Consider the following 22218-nt stretch of genomic DNA (forward strand, 5'->3'; position numbering starts at 1 on the left):
TGCCCTGAGCAGAATTCGAACCTGGCCCTTCTGGTCTCAAGGAGGCAACGCATCTCACCTCGCCAAACTCATTCTCACAAAGAAGAGGTGGAGAGACTGACAATTCTGGTGAAATTAGCAGAAGCTGCTTAGAATTGTGTTGATAAGAGGTGAAAAGGCTAAAAATTTTGCAGAAAAGAGGTGAATCAGAAGAATTTCTGCTGAAAAGAGGTAAAGAAGCAAAAAGATGAGCTGAAAAGAAATGAATCAGCAGAATTTCTGCTCAAAAGAGTTTTTTCTGAAAACAGCTGAGATTTGTGCTAATAAGAGGTGAAAAGGCTGAAAAATTTCAGAAGAGGTGAATAAGCAGAATTTGGGCATAAAAGAGGTGAAAATTCTGCTGAAAAGAGTTCAATCAGCAGAATTTCTGCTGAAAAGAGTTCAATCAGCAGAATTTCTGCTGAAAAGAGGTTTTTGCTGAAAACAGCTGAAAAAGCTGGTATTTGTGCTGAAAAGTGGTGAAAAAACTGAAAATTGTGTTGAAAAGAGTTAAAAATGTTTAAGTGTTAACTGAAAGAAATTTTGCCCTCTGAGGGCATCTACACAATTACATTAAAATCATATTTAACCAACATCCTTGATATCCATTGTCTTTGTTTTAAGTTCACAAGCTGCAGCACACACAAACAACATGTTTAAATATGTTTTTACTCGTCGAAGAATACATTTTTAACTGCGTCTGTAATATAGCGATTTCAGCGCATTTATTAATTAAACGTATTGTGCTTTCCACTATTTCTTGTATTTACAATCCTCCCACTGAAAACGCTGCACCCAGATGAAAAGAATAAACTTTCCGGTTATGCACCAAAACTACATGCAGTAAGTTTCTGTCACGTGTTTGGCTGATTGAAGATTTACGTTAAGGAACAATTTAAAAGTTTTCCTTAACAAAGTGGCTGTTAAGCACAAGTAGCCGGTTTGTTTTGTTGATTGAGAATCACGCAAAGCAACTCCAGCAGGATACACGTGAGGAGCACTGTGATTGTATGGAAGTGCGTAGGGTCTGTTCGCTCGGAGATGTACGCCTCTTTACGGCGCTGGAATAAAGTATGATCAACATGAACTTTCATGTGGCGTTGTAACTGTGTGTTCTAGAAGAAGCGTAAAAAAATAAAGTTATTCTCATTCAACCATAGTAACCTGCTTTTTTAAAGTTGGTTGTAGCAATAGTGAATCTACAAGGAAACAAGGATTTAGTTATTATTAGGCCTCATGACTCTGGTTCTGTGACCTACAGCCTACTGTTTTTTTCGTTCTCATCGGTTTCTATTTTGACAGCACTTGGCATTTATTTAAAACTCTTGCGAAAAGGATCCGAAAGCACATTTCCTTCAGCAGATGGCAATCAAGGCAAAAATGGATCTTGGTGTTGGTTTCATATTGGTGAGACCTGAATGCTAATGTTGCTTTAGGTCACATGGAGGAGAGAATAAGCAACTCTTGGGCTTCTTTCTACTTTTATGCAGGAGGGAAAACAGGTCCTTAACCCTAACTTATAAACACACGTTTTCTTAATGCTTTTGGTAATGGGATTTTCCTTTTAATAAATGTATAATTTTTATGATTATCACTCTAGGAGTCAAAGTTATGGTGTAAACAGTTTTACGACTCCTCAGTAGGGGGTTATGCGTCCTGGCTGTCACTAGTTCTTAAGTCTCCCAAGTTTCTCTCAAAGTTCAGTAAGTCCTCCCATCAACTGGGCAATAAGCCCAGAAGTTTATTGCAGGCTGCATTCGCCTTGGTAATTTTACAGAGAGTCAGAGAGAGAGACTCCTCCCCTGCAGGCACGCTGCTCAGCCGAGGCGCGTCTCTCCATCCTCAACCGCAAAAGCTCCATGGGGACACGCACAGTCACACTTTAGCCACTGCTGATCACCATCCACTGCAGGCTGTTTTTATGACTTTCAAACTTTCTCTGGGGTGGAATATGAAACAGCTTTTTTTTTTTTTTAATGGATTGGTAATGAGGCAGTAGGATTATCATTATTTCTACGGTAACGTTATTAATTGGACTTTGATGAGGACTTTGTCCTTGTCTTTTGTCGGATGATGGCACAGACACTGTCCGTCATTCCACTACTGGGCATTATTCTGGAAATCACTTGTTTTGCTGGTAAGATAATAATATTATCCCCATTTTAATCGTCTATCTTAATAACGGATTAAGCTGAGAAACATGAAATATATTAGATTATGATCTCTGTCTGATCTTTTCTTTTTAAAAAAAAAATCTGTCAACTCAAAGTCACCCTCCAGCTCTATAAAAGCTTTTGCCGCTTTTCTAAGACATTTCAAACACTTTGTCCTCAGTTGTTCTATAGTTTTTGTCTTTGCTGATATCACTTTAGAACTGCAGTCCAGTTTGAGGAAACATTTAAGGAAAAGCGTTTGAACTGTGGCCTGATTACTTGTTCTTATGTTGTAAAATGTAAATGACAAAAGTACCCAGTTTCTGCTAATGTGCTACGTTGTTCAACAGTTTAAACTTTTTTTTTCTTCTGAGATCATTAAGGTCCACTTCATCAGCTCAGCTCAACACTTAGTTTTTTTTTTTTTTTCCATACAATGTATTATGTCCTTTAGGGCCTCACAGGGAGGTGGTGGGCAGGCTGTATCCTCAGAAACAGGAACCCCACCTAAGGCACACTGTGCTAGACTATTGAGCCTGACCCGGCCCATCTTCTCCTGCTTCCTGTTTTCACACAGCTCCGCCATTTGCTGCAGCAATGGAAAAAGGGCCCTATGTAGCCAGAGACTCAGATACAAAGCACATCTTATAATGGAGACTGTTTTTTTCCTGTGCTCTACTTTCAGTTTTTACCTTGTGCCGTTTGATTTAATCTTAATCTTATGTGCATTTATTTAAAACAGCAGGGCCATGATCTCTGAAACCTTCATTTAATCATTGTTTGTAGAGACTTATGTCATCACCCTGATTGTGTTAAAAGTAAGTCATTGCTGTGACCGATTTGTACTGTTAATCTCTCCAGCAGCGGAACTGCGGTTTATATCTGATCCACCGACACTAAATATCTATGGCATCCATAGGATGAACAAATCTGACAACCTTGAACTAACATGCAGGTATGTAAGGCTATGCATACACCTTACAGACGCTAGTGTTGGGGAAACTGGTTTTACAAACTTTTTACTTCACACCAAAAGATTTGCCAAACAGCAAAACTACCCTAGAACTTATTCATGCCCCCATCACATGCAACAAACGTGTGCGTGTCATTGTCTCTGTTCAAAAGGTGCCTGCACAGTATGTGTTCTCAAGAACTCCTTATATAAACAACATGAACATCTGACTGGCGTAATTGTTTTTTACAGGAAGACCAAGTCAATAAATGAATAACATTTAAGTAAAAACATGGCCATTTGATAACATTTTGTAAAAGTTAGATGTTTTTGGTGTTGGTAGTTTTTGGCAGCTGTTCACTGGCAGGCTTGAAAACGAAGACCTGGTTTTAGGCTTATTATTACAATTAAGGTAAAGTAAGGATTAGACATATACAGATGTGTCCAGGAGTTTACATTCATCCTGGAGATGAAGGTCATGCTACATTTTGGCTATTAATGATTACACAGCATTCGTTTTTAATGATTAAAACAAAACAAGGATAAGGTGCACAATTTTTCCACTTTATTTAGTCTGTTCTTTAATCCACAGTCAAAAGTAAGAACATGGATGCTAAAATATATACATTGAGTTAAATCCTTTAATAAGAGGTGCTGAAGGTTCTACAATGTCTTTTAACTTTACATGTCCAAGGCCTATTAACTTGTAATCATGATTGACTACAACTGGTAGTTTCGCTAGGCTCGCATAAAAGAGATTTATTTGACAACACTCATTGGACTGACCAATACTCAGACCAGTGGGAAAGCCCAAGGAACTTAGGATTTAAGATGGAGAAGTGTAGATTTACACAAGTTTGGAAGGTATCTTGGAGTCATTTTTAAAAATCTGCAGTTTCCAAGATCATCAGTTCCTACAACTGTACATAAACACAAGTTATTAGGATGTGTCACCACTTTGAGAGGAAATTGGTTAGGATTTTCAAGAACAACCCAGGGAAACCACTAAGGCTCAAACCTGCCATAAAATGGGAACTGCTGGAACAACAGTGTCATTGTCTCCAATGAAGTGAGCTGTACATCAGCCTGGTGGTCGGGTGCTGATCAAGAAAGAAGCCCCTGCTCTTAAATCAATACCTTCAAGCTTGACTGAAATTTGCAGCTGCCCACATGAACAAGCAAGAAGCCTTTTGGAGAAAACTTTTATGGTCAGACAAGAGAAAGATTGAGTAATTTGGCCACAATGACAAGAAGTATTGTTGGAACAGTAAATATGAGACTTTCAAATCTAAGGGCGCTGTACCATCTGTCAAGCAAGTTGGTGGTAGCATCATGCTCTGAGGGTGTTTTGCTGCCAGTGGTACTCTTACATTGTACAAAGTGGATGGAATATTGATGAAACACTATCTCTAAATTGTTCAGCATCACTAATAGTGGACAATGATTCTTGGAACGGGTAAAGTAGGCTAACATTAATCTTCTAGAATGGCCCTCCCAAAGCCCCGACCTCAGCCCTATTAAAGATTTATGAACTATTCTTAAAAGCCAGATCTGTGCAAGGAAACCAACCAGGTTAAATAAAATTTACCAATTCTGCCAGGAAGAGTGGTCAAATATTAACCCAGAATTATGCCAGAAGCTTGTTGATGGATACCAAAAACATTTGGTCCAGGTGCAACTTGCTAAGGGACATTTCCCCAAATATTAGTGGAAATGTATGAATATATATGAGCCTCTATGTATAACTTAGACCCTGTGTGGATTATAAAAATCCCAAGTAAATTCAAACTTTTGTACCCAATCTTGTTTTTAAAGTCATTAAAGGTATACAGTTTCAAGAGTTCATTAAAACCCCCCAAATACCATGGCATTCTTGCCTATTTTGAGTGTATATAAACCTTTGACCATAGCCTATGCTATATAGTGTGATCTTCCCAGAACTATAACTACACTTTTCGCCAATAGAAACCTCAGCAACTGTCTATATATAGGAAAATGTGGACTAAACACAGTATTGATCGCACAAGGACAGTACCGTCACTAAACAAAGTGTAATAGGTTATTACCGTATAGTTGACTAATTTTGCTAATGCAGTAACTAGCGTTCTTCCAGTGTAAACATTCAGCTTTTTCTATTGTCATAGCTCTGAAAGTAAGTGTATAGTTTCAGAGTTGTTTATGACATCATCTCTCCTTCCTGTGTTTCAGTAAAAGTAAGTATGACTCAAAGTTTATTAGCTTCATGCCTATATGAACAGCTCCGTTTCACTCTTAATTGTAGAGCAAACTTTCTCCGCAATCCTCAATATAGCCCTTTAAGTTCCACTTTACTTTTAATCATAGACTGTGGATATAAAACGGACGCAGTTGTAGATTCTCAAATATGAACGTAATGTGAATGCGCCTTAAACTTGCATTCTCTCTGATGGTCAGCAGGGGGCAGCTACATTCGTTGCAAAAACAACCATGCAACTATATTTAGGAAAATTACAGTCTGCTCACTTGATCTCTCCCCTTAGTAAAAAATCATGAAGAAAATAAAATGGAACTTTTTATAGGCAGATATTACAACACTGGAACAATAATAGTAATTAGTAAATACTATAATTTAATATACTGTACTTTCTTTTGCTTAAAATTTAATGTAGTAATAATAATGGATTGGATTTATATAGCGCTTTTCAAGGCACCCAAAGCGCTTTACAATACCACTATTCATTCACTCTCACATTCATACACTGGTGGAGGCAAGCTACAGCTGTAGCCACAGCTGCCCTGGGGCAGACTGACAGAAGCATCGGCCCCTCTGGCCAACACCAGTAGGCAAGTAGGGTAAAGTGTCTTGCCCAGGGACACAACGACCAGGACAGAGAGGCCGGGGATCGAACCGGCGACCTTCCGGTTACAGATGCGATTCCCAATCCTCTGAACCACGGTTGCCCGCAAGAGTTATACCTACCTAGTAGTGTTAGTAGTTGACTACTTGAGTCAAAATGTGAATAAAAAATTTGCTAAATGGCAAACTACCTCAAAATGCAGATAAACTACTAGATTAGAGAAATGTTGTTTACTGCTCCCCATCACTGGCTAAATTCACCGACTCGGTCATGTAGCATGTGCAGTATAATTCTCTTGTTTCTTCTCCTGCAGAGGTCGGCAGAATTTGAGGTGGACCACACCTGCTATAAGCACTCGTTACTCTATCAGTGACTGCAGCGGATCAGGACTGTTCTGCAAAAGGCTCACAATCATCAATTCAACTGTCAATGAAACTGGACAGTATCAGTGTTTCTACATAGGCCTGAAAGCTGAAGATGGTAAAACCTCAGCAGCAGTTTATGTGTTTGTTCAAGGTATAACTCTTTTTAAGTTTATTCTTGTTTTTTTGTTCTTGTTGTTGTATTTTTTTTTCAAGCATCCATTTATATGAAGGAAAATATGGGATTTATCAACTTCACACACTGAAATACATCTACTATTGTGATTTGTTTGTTAATTTTTAGATTATAAGGTGCCATTTGTGCCATCTGAAAAGGAATATGAGGTGGTGTTTATCCGTGAAGGGGAGCGAGTGGTAATACCATGCCGGGGCTCGGTGGAGAATCTCAATGTCACACTAAACATCGTAAGAAGCTGTTTCTGGTCTTTGCTTCTTGTCAGTAAAGCAGTTTTATGAAGATGTAGGTTGGTAAACAGTTGTGTTTACCAGATGTGGTGTTTTATTTACACGCTGTGCTCATGTGTAAAGCAATTGGTGTGAAATTCTTTAAACATTTCTGTTTGGAATCATGAAATTTGTGTGTTTGTCAGAAGTATCCAGTAAAGGAGTTTCATCCGGATGGGAAGGATTCTGTGTGGGATGCCAGGACGGGCTTCACTGTTCCCACTCATCTGATCAGCTACGCTGGTGTTGTGTCCTGCCAAACTCATATTGGAAACGAGACATTTAAGTCCCCGCTCTACATTGTGGCTGTTGTTGGTAAGATGGAAAAAGATACAAAGAGAAGTTATCAGTTGTCAATGCTATGGCTGTAAAAACACCTATATGTGACTTTTTCGAGCTGAATAACACCGAAACTTACCAGGAATTCTAATTTTGACTTTGTAAGGTGAAAGACTCTCTGCACTAACACTCTGTTGCTCAGAGTGTTGGTGCAGAGAGAGTCTGTAGTCTCAGGAGAACAATAGTGTGTCGATTTACTATCTTCCCTCCTTTTTCCGCAGGATACAAGATTTATGACCTCACCCTGACCCCCAACAATGTAAGGCTGTCTGTGGGGGAGCAGCTCATACTGAGATGCACTGCATTCACAGAGCTGAACGTGGGCATCGAATTCAACTGGACGCACTCTGGTGGGGCTCTGGTCAGTACCCCACACTCTTCTGTTCTCATTATCGTTGTAAACCTGTAATGAACTTATGTAACAGTCTTAAAGAAAAGTTATATTGCTCATGTCAAGAAAGTACTAGCTGTGGATTATTTACAAATACAAACTACAGAAAAATAATTATGAGCACCGGTGAAGCTCCTCAGTTTATCCATTGTCTGAAAAAAGAGACACGTCAGACAACTTTCATAGTTTTGGATCCCCCTGAGAAACAAAAAACTTGAACTTATTTTGGGCCTAAGATGCAAGTATCAAAATTATTAGAGGATATCTGCTCTCAGAGGCATCGTAAAGATCTAAAGAGTACAAAAATGGTCTGAAATTGATTATTTATAGCAGTCTTAAGCCTGAACTTTTGTCTCACAAGAATTGTTTTTGTATATACACTGATCTCATTATTTGGAGCTTATTTGGAACATAAAATTTGAGCATTCTCCATTGTAACAGTATAAACATGACAGAAAATAAGGAAAAGCGTAACAGTCCACCTTTAGGTTGGCCTCTTTGACTTACTGATGAGAAGAGACTGAGATACCAGAAGTGCTGTATCTCTCTTCCTGCTGTCTTTGCACAAATTCATTACTTCCTGCTTTCAGGAATCCATCAGCCTTCATCTTGTACCACCAAAGTGCAAAGGTGACCAGATGTGTTTTTGATGTTCTGACTGCTTACATTACTGGGAACAATAAGCTGTCTGGACTGAGGCAACACTTGATCTTTAATTTCTGTAAAACTAGAAAAAAAAACCCTCCCACATTCTGTTATCACAGCCATTATGAGTGTCACGTGAGTTTAAAAACTGTGTGTTTATACATTATGTCTTCCCTCTGTCAGACTTCGGTCAATGGTTCAAGGCCGCCCCACACAATTCCCCACAAGAAGAAGCTGTGGAACTCTCTGGAGCTGTCAAACACGCTGATCGTGGAGAATGTGACGGTAGCTCACGGAGGAGAATTCATCTGCTCTGCTTCGAGTGGGCAGATGGAGAAAAGCGCTTCAGCATTTCTTACAGTTTATGGTGGGTGCTCTGAAAACAAAACACCTGTTATGTTGGCTGAAAACTTTCAAAAAGTTCCAAGTCAAGCAATAATTCAGCATTCACAAAAAATATGTATGTAGTTGTTAAGCTCGAAGACAGCTGAAGATTGTACTGTGTTAAATATTCAGAGTAGGTTTTAACTGAAACAAATTATTTAGTTTATGTTATTTGATTACTGGCGTTTTATGCATTAGAAAAAAATATCCTACAGTATGCTGTATGCTGACATAACACTTAAGCAATATCAAAGATGCTTCTATATTGTTGCTGCAGAGCCTTCTGGTTGAGCCAAGTTCAGCCTTTACTAGTTTGTGATGTTTCCAGTTAGGATGCTTTCTGTTCCTACTTGGTAAAACTTAACATTAAGTTATTCATGGGAATTTAACATCATTGGTTTCCTGAGGAACTACAGATGTTACTGAGATGGTGTTGACTGTAGTACTTTGGATTGGGAACCTAAATTGTTAGCTAAGGCAGATGCCACATCTTTAATCTTTGTCTCTGTTAGAGTGGCTTTGCCTGATTTACAGTTCAAAGTATTCCTTATAGACAAGTTGTTTTAGCTCCTCCATCTTTTGACTGCCCTTTGCAAACACAATGTTTGAGCAGCAGGTGGGTTGGGCTTTGTGCTTGGAGAGATGTGTCTGAGATGTCTCTCCTCACTGACATCAAACAGATCCTAATAATTAAAACCCTAATTCAGCCCTCTTTGAAACCCCAGAATTTCTGCTAATATTTTTTTTAACATTAATAATATTTTTCATCTTTATAAACTTGTTTGTGTTATTTTCTCAGATTTTTAAAAAATACTTTTCCTTTCATTTTCTCATCTTTTTTGCACAAATTTAATCTCTCACAACATGCTGTTTATTATTTGTGCATTTATCTTGATGACAGTGATACAGGACAATTAATTTTAAGTATCACACCGATGCAGTTGAATTGTAATATTATTATTAGTAATAATAATACTTGTTCTTGTTCTTATTCCTATTATTGCAATCAGTTATGCTTTTAAGCCATCTAATAAATTTTAATACCACTTTCAAGGATTTGGAAATTGTCTAAATTGAAAATCTCTAACTTCCCTTTCCTAAAATTACATTTGTTCAGCATCAGGAGAAAATTACACGTGAAGTTTGAGATAGATTTTCCTAGAAACAATTGCAAAATCATAGAATCAAATGAATCATTTTGTATGGTTTTGTATGGTCTCAGATAGTTTTGGGGTTTTTGCTTCATTTGAAGCCAAAATAATAATTGTAAGAAAGTCATTAAAAAATTGATCTTTTCTCTGTTTTTGTGATTTTTGTATTTCCAGAAAAACCTTTTATTGATATGGAAGAGCCCTGGACAAAGGTGTGGGAGGTAAATGTGGGAGAACCATCTACATACATCCCCGTGAAGTACTCAGCTTACCCTGAACCCATCATTAAATGGTGTGTTCACAGCAATATTTGCTTTATGCATAGCAGTTTCCATGCATTAAAGCTACAGTTTCAGAACTGGATGGATTTTGTAACTTTACTCTTACTTTGTGTTCCCAGGTTTAAAAATGACCTCCCATTGAATGACTACCGAATAAAACAGAAGAGTGATGCCCTCGTCATACGTGAAGTTAAAGAAACAGACGCTGGCATTTACACAGTTATCCTGACCAATAAAATTACAAAAGAGGAACAGAGGCGCTCTTTCCAGCTGCTGGTCAATGGTGTGTTTTTTTTCCTCTTCTTTTCCTTTTACATTCATTTTCGGCTGCCTGTTGTGGATATGACTCTACGTCTTCCTTTGCAGTTCCTCCTTGTATCATAGAGAAGGAGATGGCAGTGGACATTGATGTGTACCTGTACGGCAGCAGCACGACTCTGAGCTGCACCGCTCGTGGATTTCCCGTACCTACACACATCCAGTGGGAGTGGATGTCCAAAGAGGACTGCCCAGAGGCTTTCATGCAAGTCAACTCTTCAGTGTGAGTGTAAAAGAGAAACAAAGAGGCTATTTTCACACATAAATGTTAAAGTTGGGACTTTTTCACATGTGGCACAGTTAGACAGGTTCAGGGCAGAAAGATACATTCGGTTCGGGACTTTTTTTTGTGTATGCATGGAGTAGTCACATGACTTTGAGTCACTCATTGTCAACAGGTTGTTGATATAGAAGAGGAATAGCTGCTTTCGTGATGTTGACCAAAACAAGAGGGGAGACAATGAGAGCACACTGTGACCTGATGCAAATCAGCGGATGTGATTCATTCTCTTCACAATGTCCATTTTTAGAACCATGTCAGTTATTCAGACTTAGAATGTGCTCACTAATTTTGGACGACTTGTACTGACCTAGTGTTTGTGCTCACTCGATCAGCTGTTTAAGATAACAGCCCTGCCGATGCAATATTCAGCCGGTTACACAACAACCTCACGAAAGACTCCTGTTGTGATTTCACAGTGTTGATAGAAAGGAGGATGGTGTGTGTGTGTGTGTGTGTGTGTGTGTGTGTGTGTGTGTGAGGGACCAGACAACACCAGCAGCAGATTCCTTATCATCTTTCTACACATCTGAGCACTTCCTCTGTCCTGCACTACGTTTCCTGTTGTTCCTGTCATGTTCTTTTTCAAAAAAGAGGTTCTTCCTGCTAAAGCTAAACCTCTTCTTATTACTTACTTACTTTCTTTCCCTGTTTACTAAATTTTATGGTGTTTCTCGCTGTATTTGGGTGTATTAGCAGTTAAAAATGAGAATAACAATTAAACTAGTAGGATTGGTAAATAGAAAAAAAGTGGAAAAACAAGTACTTAGCCGTCATTCTGAAAGACCTGCCAGCTTCTTTTCATCTTCTTTTTGTGTACCATTTGTCAGTGCTAATTCGGTGTATCAGAGTGAAAGAGGAAACTGCTGTGCAGCTATTTACACAGCTGGTGTTTTTGCATTTAATAAAAATTAAAAAAAAAGATCAGAGCTGGATATTTGTGTTTTATGATTCTTCTGTTCACTTTTGTCCATCAGGTCAAGACTTGTTAGGTCTGAATCACAGCTGAAGGAGTGCACAAATTGGAGAGATGTCAGCAACAGAACTGGTCACAACCACGTACAACCAATTAGAACTGACACTGATCAAGCTCAAAAGGTAACAAAAAGTCTGTGATTACACCATATTTTCCCTTTTGCTCCAAGAATTTTACGATATCTGAACGATACGGTATTTGGAGTTTAGCTAAATAATAGTAACTAACAGATGAAATGTATTTCTCTAGAAAATCACGAGCTCTTTAAAGATTCAGAAAGCTGAGGCTCACGCCCTCTACAGATGCACGGCTGCGAACAAAGTAGGCAAGGATTCACGTGTCATCTTTTTCCATGTAACACGTAAGTTCCATCCTTTTTTTCTCCTCTTAAAAAGCATCTTGTTGTAATCGTTTTGTGTCTGATGGTGTGACTTCTGTCATCATATAAACAGCCTTTTCAGTATTCTTCTTTTTCTTATATCCTTACTCATTCTTTACCCATGTGTTTCCATCCCTAGGTGGCCTCGAGGTGACTATGTCTCCCTCTAACAGGCCTTTGGAGGAGGATCACGTCATTCTGCGGTGTAAGGCAGACTCGCTGATCTACGGCAACCTCACCTGGTTTCGTGTGACCAACGTTTCCAAGTCAGAGCAGGGAACATTGGCGCAGCCTTGTCGCTCACTGACTCTGCAGCCTACTCCACTGTCGCATGCTGTCCTGACCCCCCAGCCTGGCACCAATGTGACTCTGGAGCTGTCACTTCGCAATGCGTCCCATCAGGACGAGGGCCTGTACGCCTGTCAGGTGGTAAACATCATCACTGGGGAGAAAACCTGCCTGCTACACAGTGTTTCTCTCAGAGGTGAGATGTACTCACAGCATTTTCTTTTTGTAAGGAATAGGTCAGGGTTTGTTAAGTGAATCATACATTTGTTTCAAAATAATCTTTATAATTTTGATGTTTAGACCTTGAGGCTCCAAGGATCCTTAATAACTTCACTGACCAAAAGGTTAGAGTAAGTTCGACAGTCACTCTCCGCTGTATGGCTGCTGGGACGCCAAACCCGATTGTTGCCTGGACCAAAAACAACCACACTGTTGTGGAGAGCTCAGGTGAGACATTCGCAGCGTTTCACTGAAAACTGATTTACTTCATGAGTTACAAGAGCTGCAAAACAAAACATCTGGTTGCCTTTCAGGTGTTACTCTGAATCAGCAGAACCGTAGTCTGACAATTCAGCGTGTGACGAAGGAGGACAGTGGTCTGTACACCTGCACTGTATGTAACAGCCTTGGGTGTGACACAGCACAGGCCTCTTTGAGTACTGAAGGTCAGTCACTAAGTAAGATGATGCCTTTTATTGTAACTCATGTCTGCTTCTTGCAGATGCTTTTTAATGTGTTTTTTTTTCTCTCATTGGGGTTGTGTTTTGTCTTGTTTTTTGTCCACCTGCAGATGTTTTTTTTAAAAATCTTTGTGGTTATTTCTTGCAGTTTCTCTGCATGTTGCATGTCATTGTCATTGACTCAGGGTCTCCCTGACCTTCTGGGCCCTTGGGCCTGTCCCGGGTGTCTTGTGTTGTTTGTAATACATTCTCAGCTTAAAATCAGGAATATCTTATTGTCTGTGTGAAAGGTTTTGGCCTAAACCCTTTGGCAATTCCACCAATACTAAAAAGACTGTATGGTTATATCTGGCTTCAAGGTTTCACAAATTCACATCGCACATAGTTTTACTTTTTATATGTCAAAGATCTAAATAAAAATAGCCTTGCTTCCTCATGACAGGAAGCTACCCCAGTTAACGCACATCCTCCTGGGAGTATCTAAATCTAAAACAATTAAGAGACGGCAGGACAAAGGGAAAGGCCAGCCCTGCCTGAGCTCCAGCCTCTGCTCTCTTGTCCACAGTCTTTTTGTACCAAACACAGGGACACAGCGAAAAACAAACAAATGAACTGACTAGACGCAGAGCCTACGTGACCGTCTCCCCGCCAGCAGAATGTGCACCCAGTTACAGTAGCTCACAATTCTGCTCAGGCGCCAGCTCTGTTAAAAGAGGGGGTAGAGGGACAGACCTTCTCACAACAAAAGCCCTGTGTATGAGGGTGGGGGGAGGCAAGCAATTGCACGTCACTTTAATAACATTTTTTGATTTTTACATATTACAAAAAAGTAATACTCACACATTTGACCAGCTTTTAACTAAAAAAAGGAATACCTAACCAGCTTCTATTACAAATATACCGTAGCGTAATGATGTAAATGGCCAACAAATAATATAGCCAGAGAGTAAGTGAAACTAGCACAGGTGTCTGTGGGGGTGTGCTGTTAACGAAAAATTTGTGATCAGAAATCTGACTGTCCATCATGTCTGTCATATTCACAAAGGGATGAGAAAAATCCCTGCAAACAACCCTTCAGTGTAACCTTCCCATTTTCTGACCCCATCTGCCCCCCAAATAATTCAAGCTCAATAGCAGTGGAACGAAAGGGCCCATTACAGCACGCAGCGACACACTACAATGGCTCTGATAGACCTTTTCCAAGTTGTCTTTGGCAGTAGTTATTCATTCTGACTCCTGACCATTTGTTATGACTAGATAAAATATCGGTTTGCTTACAGTCCAGATTCCAACAGTCTCCTTTCTCCAACCTAAACACAGACATACACATGTGAACAGGCCAAAAACAATGATAAACCTGTCTGAACTTTAGGAAATGCTGCCAAGGCACCTCACTGAAATTATAACCAACATTCCACTGCGACTGTTTTTTCCTCAAACACGGGCCTCAAATTTGTCATGCATGTAGTAAAATCTGTTCTGTGATACCATTACACATTTTATGTCATGTACCTTTAAATTCTTATTTTAAAAGTATTCTTTGTGTATATCTAAGGTGCAGAAGAGAAGACTAATGTGGAGCTGATTGTTCCTATTGGGTCAGTGGTCATCGCTATGTTTTTCTGGTTACTGATCGTCTTCGTCATCCGCGGGAGAAAGAGAGTAAGAACTTCCTCATCCTCTTTTTCCTGTACTTTTCCTTCCCCTTTCCCCTCCAGTTACGCACACGGATGATGTCCATTAAAAAAAATTACAAACACGGTAAAACTGACGAGTACAATGACATGCACTGTAAGGCATTTACGGCTGATTGGAAGTGACTGCTCTGGCCCTCAGTAGCTGCTCTCTTTTGTATCCAGGAACAACAGGGAGTCTCTCTGCTCCCCTAAGTCACGTAGGCCCACCACACTGAGTAGGCCCCTTTTATTGAATGGCCACGGGAGTCACTGGCAAACTGTTGTACACTTTGATTGTGGTGAAAGGGAATAACTGAGAGAAATGGCAGCTCATTAATTTACATGTTACATCTCTGTTTGTCTTTAAAATTTGCCACTGCATCACTGTTTCAGCCAAATGGAGTGGATCTGAAGACCGGCTACCTCTCCATGATCCTTGACTCAGAGGATATGCCAATGGATGAGCAGTGTGAGAGGCTCACCTACGATGCTAGCAAATGGGAATTCCCCCGGGACAGGCTGAAACTTGGTGAGACATGATTGTCATTCAAACAATCTTTGAGAAGACTTGTTAAAACAAACATCTGCACTGCTACCAACCAGTGCCTACCTTATGAAAGAGTTTATAAAACATTACATGAAGTTACAGCCCACATTTGATTTAAACTTTCAGTGTTTTGATCACTGGCCAGCCAGAGGCAAAAATAGGCAATCATGAGATTCTAAATATTGTTTTTAAGCCCATAGACCAACAAGCCAGTCAATCAAGACTTGCACCATATACATCAAATACAACAGAAAGTCCAAGATCAGTGCTGTGATTTGAAACACTTGTTTTTGATACTTCCTGTCACAATGGCTGATAAGATGCTTGAGATGGTCAAAGCAGACACTTTGACATCCCCCCCCCACAAACAAACAAAAAACAAAACAAAACCTGATGAATTTTTGTCTGTTGCCATTTTGGCATTTTGAAACTGTGCCAATATTTGGATAGGAGAATGATATTAAATGGCTAATGCTAGCACTACCTACTTCTGAGTTCTGAGCTGCTATTTGAACTGGGCTGATAAGTCTAGCTCAGGGGTGCCCAATCCCGGTCCTCGAGAGCTACCGTCCTGCAGCTTTTAGATGCATCCTTGTTCCCACACACCCGAATCAAATGAACGGCTTGTTATCAGGCCTTTGCCAAACATGATGGCATGCTGAAGAGGTAATCAAACCATTTGATTCAGCTGTGTTGGAGTGGGGATGCATCTAAAAGCTGCAGGATAGTAGCTCTCGAGGACTGGGATTGGGCAGCCCTGGTCTAGCTGATTAAAGTGAAGTGGTAATAAGTTCCAAAGAAAAACTGCATCACATCTGAAGGTTCTGGTAGCCATCGTGTTAAGTTTGAAACGAGGAGCAGTCAATAGAGCTGCTGAGTGTAGGGCAGCACAGGGAAAGGGTATAAGGATGAAGGAGGTATGATAGATATGGGGTACCATGTAACTGAAAGCTTTAAAGTGAGAAGCAGAATCTTTATTGGATATGTTAGCAAATGGGGAGCTAATGAAGGTGTGATATTGTCAGTAGACTCTTGCTGTAGAATTCTGTATCATTTGGAGTATCTCAGAGACCTTTACACTTACCTACAAGTGTAGAAAGATCAGGGAACAGCTCAGCTAACATAAATGGCCCTATAGCATAGTGGGTTACACATTTGCCTAACATGTGAAAAGTCCCTTTAGTGTTTTGTCACGAAGGCCATCTGAGCTATCTGCTGTGGTGACCCTTTGTGAATAAGGGAGCAGCTGAAAGAGGCTTCTCCTTCATGTTCAGCATGCTAACAACCATCATACCTGCCAGAAGCTTTTTTTTACCACCTTAGTTTGGCATTTTAAAATTTCTAGCACTGTCCTCACTAGTTGCAATATTTCTATTAAAAACTAGTTGTTTTAAAATCATAAGTACTAAAAGTATTTTTTTTAGGGATTTTGGTCATGACAAACATTTTACTTTAAAGGTGACCCACTGGGACGAGGGGCATTTGGCCAGGTGGTAGAAGCAGCTGCATTCGGCATTGAGAAAGCGACCACATGCACCACAGTTGCAGTCAAGATGCTTAAGGGTTTGTATTTTGTCCTCCTTTTATTACACACAGCGAGCAAACACAATAAAAACCTTCAAACACGCAGAACTAATGTTATCTCTACGTGCAGAGGGAGCCACAGCAAGTGAGTACCGCGCCTTGATGTCAGAGCTGAAAATTCTCATCCACATTGGACATTATCTTAATGTGGTCAACCTGCTGGGAGCCTGCACGAAACCTGGGGGTCAGTCAAACCAAGTGCATTATTTACTTTAGCTGACTAAGCATGTCCTGTATATGCAACTTTTCTTCACATGAATTTGAATCTTATAATCTTTATAAATCAACATCAGTGTGCCATCTGTTGTCCTTTAATGTGTTAATGTTCATTCTTCCTCTGATAATTAAACTTCTTTCTCTTCCTTCTGCTTGCAGGACCGCTGATGGTTATTGTTGAATACTGTAAACATGGAAATCTATCCAGCTACCTTAAGAGCAAGCGCGGAGAGTACAGCCCCTACAAGGTAAATTATGTGTAACCCACATGCACCCAGTAAACCACAGTCAGTCCACTGATGTGGTTTACAATCCAGATGGTTGCACACAATCAAATAGACTGACCGATCATTAAGTAGTAGTGCAGTTCTGTACTGTCCACAGATTGTATCTAACATGAACCATATTGCAGGCAATACAAACAATTCCTGCATGAAATGTTGGGATTTTTTCATTAGTTTAACTGTTCTGTGGTGAACAGAGGAAGCGAGTAAATAGCCAGAGGTGGGTGTCTGCAGAGGAGGATGTGACTGAAGGGGATCTGGGTCTGGGGAAGATTGCCCAGCTGGACATCTGCACAGGAACAGCGGTCTGTTCTACCACTTCAGACAGGGCTTCAGGCAGCAACATGGACATTCAGAAAGGTTCTGAAGACAACTTAGAATAACATTACTGTGGTGCCACTCAGGCTTCGTATTTATTCCTGTGAAATCCCGTTATTACAGAGAGTTCAGATGATGACCATCTAACCATGGAAGACCTGATAAGCTACAGTTTCCAGGTGGCCAAAGGAATGGAGTTTCTGTCTTCTCGCAAGGTGAAATCACAAGTGTCTGAATTTTTTGGTGCACAAATCTGCATTGAAATTGGAGATATTACTTAATTCTTCCATGCTTTGAATATAAATGTCTCTGTTTGGTCGATAGTGCATTCACAGAGATCTGGCGGCCAGAAACATCCTTCTTTCAGAAAACAATGTGGTGAAGATTTGTGACTTTGGTCTCGCTAGAGATGTCTACAAAGACCCGGACTATGTCCGCAAAGGAGACGTGAGTCCTCTTAACCGATACTCCACCAGTGTGTCCCTTCATTAGAAGCACTAATCTAATAGCGCTTGGGCTGCCCTCATGCTGTAAATCAGTTCTGACCCATTGAAGCTGAGACTCAAGTTATCCTATCACACCATTCACCAACACATTACCTGAAGTTCATTTTAGTCAATGTTAGTGCCAAATAGGATCCTGTCTTGCCTTCTTCAAAAAGTTCATCCTGTTGCTTTCTCCTCCCTAGTTAAATGATCCTTGTGCACCCAGGTGTTCATATGATTGAAAAGACAGTGAAAGTCACCAAAGCTATCTGCCATTCTTCCATAGTCAGCTTCTGATGCTCTTGTGCCCATTGTAGGTAGACCTGGGTCAGCATGGGCGTTCTGACCTGTCTGATATCTTTGTATCATGTTCACCTGCTATCCACTATATCCATGCACATTACCAGATACCACTGTATTAGGATAGTAAACGTTATTCACTTTATTACATACTCATTTACACAAATAAAGCATAAGAAGGAATAATTTGCTGTTTTATTGTTACCACAGGCACGTCTCCCTCTAAAGTGGATGGCTCCTGAGACCATATTTGACCGCGTATACACCACGCAAAGTGATGTTTGGTCCTTTGGCGTCCTTCTCTGGGAGATCTTTTCCTTGGGTAAGGGTTAAGTTTAGAAGTAATCACATAACACTGCTTAATGACCACTTTATATCTGCAATGAAACTTCTGTAATGTCTTCTTCAGGGGCTTCTCCTTATCCGGGTGTTTGCATTGATGAATCATTCTGCAGGAGGCTTAAGGAAGGTACCAGGATGAGACCACCCGAATATGCCACCACTGAGATGTAAGTAGACAGTGACGGTTGAACGATTTACAGAAATGTAACTTGAATCATTTGCTCTTATTGCGATCCTCATTGTCCATATTCTCAGATACCAGACCATGTTGGACTGCTGGCTGAATCGTCCCACAGACAGGCCAACATTTACCGAACTGGTTGAACACCTGGGAAACCTGCTACAGGCTAGTGCCCAGCAGGTCAGTTCAGGCCTAAACAAAAAGGCAGCAGTGTTCATAAGTAATAGGATATTTAAAATTCCTTTGTGCTTCAGCAACACTTAAATATTGTCAGCTACAAAGAAGCTTCCTTAGTTTCATCTCTTTCTCTGTGCTATTGTTACATCTGTGCAGCATACCCTGAATGCCTTTTATGGGAGCTTTGGCAAGTTTTTTAGGTGAAACAAAATCAAAAAGCAAATGACAGCAAATATGAAAATATCACATATATTTGAAATGGATTTATAATGTGGCTTATGTATTAGATTTTTAAAGGTTATATCTCTAATTGTTTATGTATAATTATTTAATTCAGTGTGTATTTGAGCCAGTAACGTACTCTGTATCTCCAGGATGGGAAGGACTATATACCTTTGACAGTAGGTGAAGCAGAAGAATGCCAAGCAGCCCCTGACCCCAGGAGACCATATAGCAGGCCTCAAAGTGGCGAAATTCTTGAAGCCCGGCTTAACTATGACAACCCATCATCCCTTGGGTCAGCGTCATGCTCTTACCTCCTTCTGTCCACTGCTTCTCTCATTTTGTTAATGCTAGAGCACTCAGTTGTGGTTTTATTGACACATCCTCTTTGTACAGGTTGTCCCAACAGAATGAGAGGTGCAGTCGTCCCCTCAGTGTGAAGACATTTGAAGATGTCCCTGTGGCGCACAGCAGTGTCATGGTTAGTGTAAAACTACACATTTAACAACCACCTCATTCATAAAACAAGAGCACAGTTAATCTACATAGTACAAAAAGTCTTCAAAAAGTCTACAAAGAGCAATCAGCACCTTTAGAAGGAACAAGATTTTATGTGTCCTGAGTTGTAGCTCTCCTTTGAAATGTTGAATTGTTGAAACGCTCAGAAGCATTTCCAGTTTTACTGGACTTTACACTTTTGTGTTGTCTTGTGTTTAAAGGTTTTCTTAGAGTTTAGTTAAAACAACAGGATCACTGATATGGGAAATAAAGATTATTTGTTAGCCAGAGAGGACACTTAATGGATGTGACATTTTAGCAAAATCCCTGACTGACATTTTGGAGAATACAAGAATGCAAAAAATCTTTTGAACTAGGACAATAACTTTCAGACGAACAAAAAAAAAAATCTAATTTGTATTAAGCAAAACTTTTTGTGCAATAGAGAAAAAAACCCTCAAATATCTATTAATGAATTTTCTTAATTGCTTAATATTTTTTACAAATACAGCTAATTGATAATTAAATAATCATTCAATTCCCATTTCATAAAACAACAAAGTGGGCACTAACAAATGTGATTGAAAGTTAATACCTTCCCGCCATGCAGCAACCACTTAAGTTCATTTAAGTGCTGTCTTCTTGGCAGGAGGGTCACACAGACAGTGGCATGGACTTCTCACCAGAGGAGATGAAGGGTCTGAATCAACATCTACCAACCACACCCAACTTAAGGTGGGGACTAAGCCTTTGCATGCTTTCTTTGAGTGGTTTATTTCATATTGTTTTTTTACCCTGTGAATCTGTTTTAAATGTGTCCTCGTCTTGCTTTGACTCTTTAGCCAACTGTTGCGGTGCAAGAGTAAAGAGTCTCTGGGTTCGGAGTCATCCAATCAGACGAGTGGATATCAGTCAGGGTACCACTCTGACGACGCAGACACCCCAATATATGCCAACGAGGAAATCATCATGAAGCACAAAATGCTGAAGAAGCCTCCTCTTCCCAAGACGCCGGACAAATTCAACATGGAGATCCGCTACAGCACGCCACCAGTCTGACCCCATTTTTTCCCCGCAGTTGTTTCACTGTACAGTATTCATTTACTCTCTGCGGGTATTTCACACAAGGAACGATACAAGTAATAGAACTTCACGTGTTCACTGTGGAGCTGAGATATTTTCACAAGCAATAATGTAATTATTCAGCAGAGAAAAATGAAGGTTGTATGATAAGTTTGTAAGTGCAGCTCTCTTTGGACAGCCGGAGAAATGCTATCGTGTTTACTCAGCGAATAAAAAACCCCAAAATGTCTAAGGTGCCCAAATGTGAAGGAATGCCTACTTCCTGAGGCACAATCCACCCACTTCCTTTACTACAGGAAATGGCATCTGGAATTTTTAGATAATTGAACCAGCAAATATTTTCTTTCACTCTTTTATCCTTTTTTATTGGTGGCACATTGAATGGCTGATAAGGAGGCAGTTCTCTGATATCGATATTTTTAGAGTATTATTTGTACAGTTTCTTTATTCATATTACTTGCATTATTTTATTGAAAAAACATTAGTAAAATGGCATTAAATGTAAGTAGTTTCATAAAATAAAAATAATCATAGATGAAAGCTCTTCTCGTGTGTTGTTATTTGTTTCCTTTAAATCACTTATCACTTATTGTTCATCCCACTATGATAATTCGTGAGTGTGTTTGTCTGTTTCTTTGTGTCATACATGTCATTTCCTTTCTGCGTCAAAGCAAACAATGTTTTCCCAGCCTTGGTCATTTATTGTTCATGTGTGTGGGTGTGCTATCGGAACAATGCCCTTCTGCCTTGGTTATTTTCTTTGGTGTATTCAGGTCTCGGTGCCCATAATAACAACCAAGGTCACTGTGGCCACAAACACATTTAAAGTGCATATTATTAAAGCAGGTTTGCAGGCTAATGGCAACGGTTGTATTCCACACTTTACTCCGAATGTTATCATCTTCCTGGGTTGTTATATGTATTTTTAAATAGCTAATGTTTTTAAGCCTTGTTGCTGCAGTTACTGAGGTGGGGTTTAAAAGCTGAGTGGGTGATGAATGAATGGGATGTATGACAACAAAACATATTTTGTCTACAATCAAGGACAACAAGCCCAGCTAATTATAGCATAGACTGGAGGAAACGATACTGTCTCCATGGAGTTGTTTCCAAACTTTAAAGCGGTTATATTGTAGTTAAATTTAGAATGTCCTCCCAAGTGCTGCCAGAGGAGGCCAGAGGATAGTCCAATGCAGATTTACTGAAAACGACAAATTAGAATTTTTAAACCTAATTTGTGTAATGCATATTCTAACTGAGATCTGATCAAAGGCACCAATAAAGCAAACCTTATTCATATTAAAGAAAAGTATTGACTGTATAGGAATTAAGCACAAGTTGCATTAACCTCATTCTATTAACTATAAGTGAGCAACAGCGCCCTCTGTTGTGGAAATGATATAGCT

General features: G+C 39.8%; 1 protein-coding gene across 3 annotated transcripts; it reads left to right on the forward strand.

The window, feature by feature from the left end:
• Positions 1 to 1858: 1858 nt before the first annotated feature.
• kdr (kinase insert domain receptor (a type III receptor tyrosine kinase)) lies at positions 1859 to 21352 on the forward strand. Of its 3 annotated transcripts, none has more exons than XM_085264592.1 (30): positions 1859 to 2155; positions 3033 to 3126; positions 6274 to 6476; positions 6627 to 6748; positions 6934 to 7102; positions 7348 to 7487; positions 8346 to 8529; positions 9872 to 9989; positions 10098 to 10261; positions 10345 to 10519; positions 11554 to 11674; positions 11802 to 11913; positions 12071 to 12415; positions 12520 to 12666; positions 12753 to 12884; positions 14455 to 14561; positions 14969 to 15104; positions 16581 to 16685; positions 16777 to 16890; positions 17082 to 17170; positions 17404 to 17566; positions 17648 to 17739; positions 17849 to 17971; positions 18520 to 18631; positions 18719 to 18818; positions 18907 to 19012; positions 19384 to 19526; positions 19628 to 19712; positions 20379 to 20464; positions 20572 to 21352. In XM_085264592.1, the coding sequence occupies exons 1-30, from the start codon at positions 2089 to 2091 to the stop codon at positions 20786 to 20788; spliced, it is 4071 nt and encodes a 1356-aa protein (XP_085120718.1). In that variant the 5' UTR covers positions 1859 to 2088; the 3' UTR covers positions 20789 to 21352. The 3 variants fall into 3 exon arrangements, with proteins under 3 accessions (XP_085120718.1, XP_085120719.1, XP_085120720.1); XM_085264593.1 differs by having other exon boundaries at positions 6937 to 7102; XM_085264594.1 differs by having other exon boundaries at positions 3036 to 3126.
• The last annotated feature ends 866 nt before the right edge of the window (positions 21353 to 22218 follow it).

This window comes from Mchenga conophoros, linkage group LG23 (genome assembly GCF_057382185.1).
Source record: "Mchenga conophoros isolate Kocher_MC1m ecotype Shallow Benthic linkage group LG23, M_conophoros_male_GT1.1, whole genome shotgun sequence".
In the NCBI taxonomy this organism is placed as follows: Eukaryota; Metazoa; Chordata; class Actinopteri; order Cichliformes; family Cichlidae; genus Mchenga; species Mchenga conophoros.